At 42.3% G+C, this 7,500-nt stretch overlaps 1 protein-coding gene across 1 annotated transcript in view; it reads right to left on the bottom strand.

The window, feature by feature from the left end:
• LOC138633150 (thyrotropin-releasing hormone-degrading ectoenzyme-like) overlaps positions 1 to 7,500 on the bottom strand; it is a 107,959-nt gene that overhangs the window by 9,924 nt on the left and 90,535 nt on the right. Inside the window, exons 16-17 of the mRNA XM_069719226.1 lie at positions 6,911 to 7,018; positions 1,083 to 1,250 (exon numbers count right to left, since the gene is read on the bottom strand). Of these exons, the coding sequence (XP_069575327.1) occupies positions 1,083 to 1,250; positions 6,911 to 7,018 (276 nt within the window). The remainder of the gene's footprint in view (positions 1 to 1,082; positions 1,251 to 6,910; positions 7,019 to 7,500) is intronic.

The raw sequence follows: 7,500 nt of genomic DNA, 5'->3' as shown, positions 1-7,500 counted from the left end.
AATAACACAATTCAGAGTGCAAAAATAACCATCTGATGATTGTATGACCTTAAAAAATGTAAACTGTTGGGAGCAGAAAAATGTTTTAAATTCATCAAACTTTTTGGGACTCCGCCCACACAGTCGGACAAAGCGGTTTGCGGTCGCCTTTCTATGAAGATTTATTCATAGCGAACGTGTCGTGCGTCCAAATCATGCCAAACTCGCCAGTGCAAAACGTTGGACCGTCAGCGACGCGCCCGGCGAGTTTGAAGTAGATCGAACGAACGGTTGTCGAACTGCTGGAGGGACAAACAGACAGAAAATCTCTTGCATTAATACAGAGACTTTGCCTTCAAAATGCCTCAAAAAGAAACTTCCACGCTTTTGTTTTCTTTCTGGCGACTTTGACGACGTCTTTGTGATGGTGATGGATGCGCTGAGTGAACAGCTTCCAGCGGCGCTACGTTCAATTAATCACACCTGCTTGGCACGACGTCCGACGGCCATGTTTCTACCTCCCGGGAAGAACATTTGTCTACGTCCACCTTCAGGACCAGAAAATAGTTTGAGTCTTACTTTCATTCATGAAACTGAAGACAGTTATTGGTGGTGTTGCATTCAGGGCACCTCTTTGCCTAAATCCTGTTATAGTAACCTGCTCATGCGTTTCACTTTATGCATAATCATGTTTTCAAGGTATTTTAGCGTTGGACTCGGAGGATTTGGCCCCTGATCTGCAGCCGCATGGATTTATTCATTTTTGTAGTCCTTCGGGTATAAACAAAGTCTGCAGCTGCCTCGTTGGTAAAAAAAAAACAAGTTTATCAAAACACGTAGTAAATGTGGGCTTCGAGAAAAAGACGCAGCGTCCACCGCAGATGATCCTTAAATGAACCAAGAGGGGAAGAAAACATTAAACAGTGACCTCTGAGTCCATGTTCAGGTCGATGGTATTGATCTGTGAGTCTTTAGCAAGATATTTTTAAAAGCTTTTTTTCTGGCTCATTTGAAGGCTTCTTTTTGTGTGTTTGCATAGTTAGATAATAAAAAATAATCCATTTTAAAGAGCCGAGAGACGTAAACGGAGACGGCGTCCCTACCTGTTGAGCAGGAAGGTGTTGTCCGAGCAGGTCAGAGCCTCCAGCAGGATCTTCTTCTCGGAGACGGCGTTGGACGAGTGAAACTTCATCCAGATGAACTCCCAGACGTCCTCGTCCATCAGACTCACCCCGGTGCAGTAGACGATGTCTCGGATGTTCGGAGGAATCCTGCGAACGGACGAAAATATCAATCCGTCAGACGGGATTTAAAATCAATCTGCCGACAACGGAAGACGTTTTTCTAACGCAGAAAAAGTAAGAGTGTGTTTTAGTGACGTTAGTTGGTATTTGATTGGACTTAAGAGCAGCGGAGAAAAAAAAAGGCAGACGTGAGTGGACCAGAGTCGGTAATAAAACTAAAAAGCTCCTCATAAAACACGTCCGCAGGATTAACGAAGACTCGCTCAGGGAAGTTCTGATTTCATTAGTGAACTCCATTAAAAGTGCCGAACTAAACTAACAGTTTTTGCACACATGCTGTTTTCCAATTAACTTCAAAACACAGCGAGCGACTTTGAATTCATGTGTGTTAAAAGAAAAATGAGTGTTTTCATAGAACCCGGAGTTACTAAAAGTAACCGTCGCACGCTCGGTTTCTGGGAGGATCGTGGCCCGATGACTCCCGGCCGATCCAGAAAATTGGGCAAAGAGGTGGTGCATGAGGGGGAAACCAGCGCCATGACGACTCCCACCTGTCACTCAAAGCGGCCCCGCCCCTTAATTATGGCATAAAGTTACACTTTATTTACAATTTAAACGTTAAGTTCTATAAAAAAATAAAATAAATCGTACAGTTGTCGTCAACAGGAAATGATGTATAACATTACAGCACTGACACACACACACACACACACACACACACACACACACACACACACACACACACACACACACACACACACACACACACACACACACACACACACACACACACACACACACACACACACACACTTCTTGACCCAGCTGGCTACTGGCCTGAATCATCAGCAAAGCAAAAAGGTGAATATTACCTTCACACGATAATGTGTGTGTGTGTGTGTGTGTGTGTGTGTGTGTGTGTGTGTGTGTGTGTGTGTGTGTGTGTGTGTGTGTGTGTGTGTGTGTGTGTGTGTGTGTGTGTGTACTTGACCTCAATTGTCAGTAAACCAAAACTAAAAGCTTTCATCGCCATACAGTGAGCTCAGCTGGCAGCAGACATTATATACTGAACTATAACACTGCGGGAGTGTGAGTGTGTGTTTACATAATTTGTGTGTGTTTAATATGTGTGTGTGTGTGTGTGTGTGCAGAGTGAGTGATGCAGGGACAATTACATCATTCACCGACCTGGGAAATCATTTTAGAGATGCTCCACTTAAGAGCAGCCTCCAGTTCTCTCTCTCACACACACACACACACACACACACACACACACACACACACACACACACACACACACACACACACACACACACACACTGGCTAACTGCCACCTTGCTGCTGACTGTGGCATTAAAAGTCCTTCTCGAGCGACATCTGCCAGTGCGCTGGACTGTGTGTGTGTGTGTGTGTGTGTGTGTGTGTGTGTGTGTGTGTGTGTGTGTGTGTGTGTGTGTGTGTGTGTGTGTGTGTGTGTGTGTGTGTGTGTGTGTGTGTATTTACGAGGTGTGTTTAACCAGATAACATGATGTAAAAAAATCCACCACCGGGTTTATTCATCATGTATGACATTGAGTATGTTCCGCTACGACTCCGACCGCCGCCACTATTACTATTTTATCGATCGTACGTCGTCGTTACTTCTTATGAAAATAACATTTAATGTAGCGTGATCTCTGGAAAAACCTCCAGATGGCTCACATCCCATCACACACACACACACACACACACACACACACACACACACACACACACACACACACACACACACACACACACACACACACACACACACACACACACACGCGCTTCAAGTGTGTGTGTGTGTGTGTTAACAGTCTGCGGATGGCGTTTTTATGTCCTTAAAGTCTTTTTCCCTGAAATATCTGTCGCCTCCTTCTCATTCTTCCACTGAGACGAAGTCCCACTTTGACGGCAAACATTCGTCTCCGCCATCTGTCCCGTCCGTATGTCTTGCCGTCCGTCCGAAATGTAACTCTTGAATTTTCTGGCAAATGTCTCCGCTGATTAAACATTTTGAGCCCGAGCTCGGTCGTTTCACTGACAACTGATCGGCAGTTTAACGTGTTTTTAATAAAGCTCGTTACAGATACACATCACGTGTTTATGACGTATTTAATGAAGTGATTTGAGCGGTTTGCTTCTTGCAGATTAGGATTCACTACAAAGACTGAACTCATCGAGGCATGAAATCATGGGATGGTTGTGTAGAAATAGAAAATAACTGCAGAAAACAAAATGTATCTTTTTTTCTTTAAAACAGCTGGGATAATAAATGTTGCAGCAAACAGTTTTCAAGGCCGTTTTTCTCAGCAGCTCATTGAGGTTAAATATTTGACTTCTACTATTTATCTGTACTGTGTTTTTATCTTGTTGTAAGTTTGCAGTTCTTCCTTCTTAAATATAAAACTGTTTATAAAAGTGTTCGTAGCTTCAGGTCTGAAAAATGGTTCTGATGCAGAAGTGTCTTCAGCTGCAATACCAGCGAGTGCCACTAGAGGTCGGCTCCAAAAAGCCTCCGGCTCCATAGACTCCCATTCAACTTCTCTCATCAAATCCAAAGTGAATAAAATGTGTCCATCAGTTCTCTCGGTGTTGTTAGCTAAAGTCACTCCTTCTTCTTAGTTTTCTGGAGGTCCATCTGAAAATAATCCCTCATTCATTAGAAAAGAAGATTCAAGAAGACCTGTTTTTGGGGGCGTGTCTGTTTGATTGACAGGCCTGTGGTGCAGTCAGGTTACAGCTATCGGTGGGCGGGACGTAGTATCGTCAGGTTTCCGATCAGATCGGTCAGATCCACCGCTGGCTCCTCCCCCAGCTCGTCCAAATATGGTCACTTCCTGTTCCAAACCGCTCCGAACTAGAAAGATGATGACGGACAGAATCCGAACTCGTAACGGCCGTTCACCGACTGACGGGTGACGTCACTTTTGGTTGCTGCTTTTTTTTTCCGGAACCTCAGGCACGAGAATTTCTTTCAGGATTCATAAAGTTCAGTCTTGACTAATTAATACTTTTAGAGCCTCAAGTGGCCCTTCGAAGAACTGCAAGTTTTTAATGCACTTCCAATGTTTGGCTTCACTTTTCAGCTCTGGATGTTGCAGCTCGTGTCAAAACCTGACATTCGAAAAATGTCATGGAAATCCTTCATGAGATATTTAATTTCAACTGAAAACTGAAAAAGCTTTTCTCATATTCCTGAAAAGTGATTTGCACTCAATCGAAACACATCCCAGCGTAGAAATCCTGAAACACAATGAATGCTCAGGGAGTGGAAGTAAACGGATGGGGGGTTAATGGGGATGCAGCAGTTTATTGTCCCTGCACCCCTTCCCCCCACCACTACCCACCACCGCCACCTCCCAGGTTAATCCGTCCACGGCTGCAGACTAACGAAGCTACATTCAAAAATAGATCCTTTTTTCTGAGCCATTTAGACGGCCGATTTTCAACAAAAAAACTACCAGCGGGACGTGATTGATATTCCAGGAGGGATGTGAAGCCGCTCGCTGCAGTAATTATACTCTCATTGTTCTGGACAGGATTATTTTACTGCCAGGAGTCACATTTCAGCAGGTGGTTTCTGGCACGCTTTGAATGCAGGTCGGCTCGCTCTGTTTTTGAACATGTTTAACGGAGACTGACACACTTTTTTTTTTTTTTATTCTTTCTTTATTGTGAAGAACTTTCTCTGCTGGGAAGACTGAACTTATTGGAGCATTTCGGTGTTCAGATGGGATTTGAAATCATCCGACAAAGCATGAAATTCTGTCACTTTTTCCATCACTGATGATGAAAAAGTTCCAAATAGCCTCTCAAATGTAAAAAAAAAAAAGGTCACTTTTGTTGTGAAAAAACCCCGGAGCCAGATGGTTGTCATGTGAACGGTTCCCTCGCTACTCACTCTGTAAACAACTCAACTTAAAAAAACAGACTGAGAAGCAGATGATGGAAAAAGGTCGAACTGAGAGTCCTGAAGTATTTCAGCTGTTGATGGTGAACTTTGAGAAAAGCCAGCGATCCATTCATAACTTTCTGCCCGATGGAGTCTGAAAGTGTTTAATTTATGGTTTTAATTTTTTCTTATTTTAATTGAAGCATGCCTCTTATCGTCGGCTCCCTGCTGTCCCGTACGCAACGCCGGCATCTGTTTCTATTTAATTTGCTCTTTGAAAATCTAATTTCGCAGATCTCGTTAAGGACCCGGAGAGAGATGACGAGCCGGCAGCACACGAGATAAATAACAACATTTCTTTTTGGAGAAGAAAGGAGGAATGAAAAAACCCCGAATGGATCAATCGTAGGGAGAGACGCCGTCCGCCGAATCTTTTACCTTTAAAACGGGAAACATTTGAAACGTGAATTTGTGCTGCTGTATCTCAGCGTGGAAACACGGTGCCAGACTTCAAATCTTAGAAATGGATTATAACATTATATTATTATTATTATTATTATTTTTTTTTATCTCCCAACATCCATACAAATAAACAAACGCTGATTTTGGGCTCATTTGGAACATATTTCTCCTGAAATTTTGCTTTATATTCAAATTGTTGTGCAGAAAAGAAAATCTGGTTTCAACCCTTTAAATTCTCAATTTTTCCTCTAAAGTTCTCCTTAAGTTTCACAACAATTTGGGAAAAAACACTTTTTCTTCACTACTTATTCCAACACTTTGTTAAATATAATATATTCAGTACTTAATTCTTCAAATTTTTAACAGCGTTCATTCAGAAAATTAAGCTAATTTTGTTTGAAAGTTTGTTTTTATTTTTCTTAAACAGGGAAATTGCCAAATGAACAAATGTTACCTAGCAATGGACGCACCAATCAGGTGTCAACCCACCGTGACGTCACCCATCAGTTTGTGAATAAAGCCATTTTGAAGACTCCAGTTCTGAATTTTGCCCGCAACCATCTTGGTATTTCTTTTGGAACCAGAAGCGACCATATTTGGTCGAAGGGGTGGATCTAACTGGCAGTAAGCCCCGCCTACCTATACAGGAAACCTGACTGCACCACAGGCCTGTCAATCAAGCCAGATTGCCCCAAACATACACACACTTTCTATTTGAGAAGAGAACTTGATGATTTTTCAATGGGAGTCTGTTGGAGCCCTACTGGCCATCAGTGGTACTGCACTTTAAGGCAAATTTTGGCTTCAACCTTATAAACAGTCTCTGGACTGAAGTGAGAAATCACCATAAGTCTGTTGCTTCCCTCCAGCGTCTTTCCCTTCTCTTCTCTTGTCTTTTTTTTTTTTTTTTTTTTTTTTTTTTTTTTTTTTTTTTTTTTGTATATTTATGAAGTATAATTCCTGAGGCCCTGAGATATGTGTTAATTTTTCACTCAATTTAATTCATTTCCAACTTTCAGAGGTATTCTTCTGCATCAATTTGCGTCGCCCCGAGGCTAATTTGCCTCTAATGGTGTCTTTTCAATGACTTTTTTTTTTTGCTCATTGCAATCACATCTAAAATTAACCCCTTTATTTTGGCCGCACACACACTCGTGATATCCACTTATATACGCTTGGTTGTCTTCAGCCACTAATGACAGCCCTCGTTAAATGAAACGCTTGGTCGTGCAAACAATAAGCGTATAAATGCTGTGTGTGTGTGTGTGTGTGTGTGTGTGTGTGTGTGTGTGTGTGTGTGTGTTCGTACCTGTTCTTGTTGCTGGAGATCCAGTCGGAGATGTAGGCGACGGCCTGACGGTGGCACTGTTTGTTCCCGAAGCTACACGCTAACATGATGAGCTCCCTCTGCAGCTCCCTGAAGAGACACAAACATACTCAGACAGATGATTTATGAGCAATAACCTGCAGGCTGGACGGCGGATATCACTTTTTATTTGTAGTGCGGAAATTGGTCTGGTTCTTATTTAGCCTAGCTTAGCAACGATTTTTGATTTTTAAACAAACTGCCGGATTCGGTGACTTCTGACGAGGTTTCTGAGTCTGAGCTTCGTCCTAAATGATTAAAAGAAAAAAGTTCACGTAATTTTTCACTTTCGGTGAAGATCAGCAGTTATTCTTGCCGTCAAACTTTTGAGCTAAGCTAGGCTTAAATACACCTTTAACCTATTTTTATACCGGATGGAGATGTAGCCGACATCCAGGATGTAATTTTGATATTTTTCTCTGGACCCAATCAAAAGTGGACACGCTGATTCATACATGTAGCCTACGACGCTAACTTCTCGTCCAGTTACGAAAAGAGCTTCTTGCTAAAAAAAAAAATTGAACCTTTGAGAA

Source organism: Brachyistius frenatus, unplaced genomic scaffold (genome assembly GCF_029030835.1).
Source record: "Brachyistius frenatus isolate BFR_SWC_R1_liver_20210118 unplaced genomic scaffold, ASM2903083v1 Contig_210, whole genome shotgun sequence".
In the NCBI taxonomy this organism is placed as follows: Eukaryota; Metazoa; Chordata; class Actinopteri; family Embiotocidae; genus Brachyistius; species Brachyistius frenatus.
The sequence above is the reverse complement of the archived record's forward strand: the minus strand, read 5'-3'. Positions and strand labels throughout refer to the sequence as shown.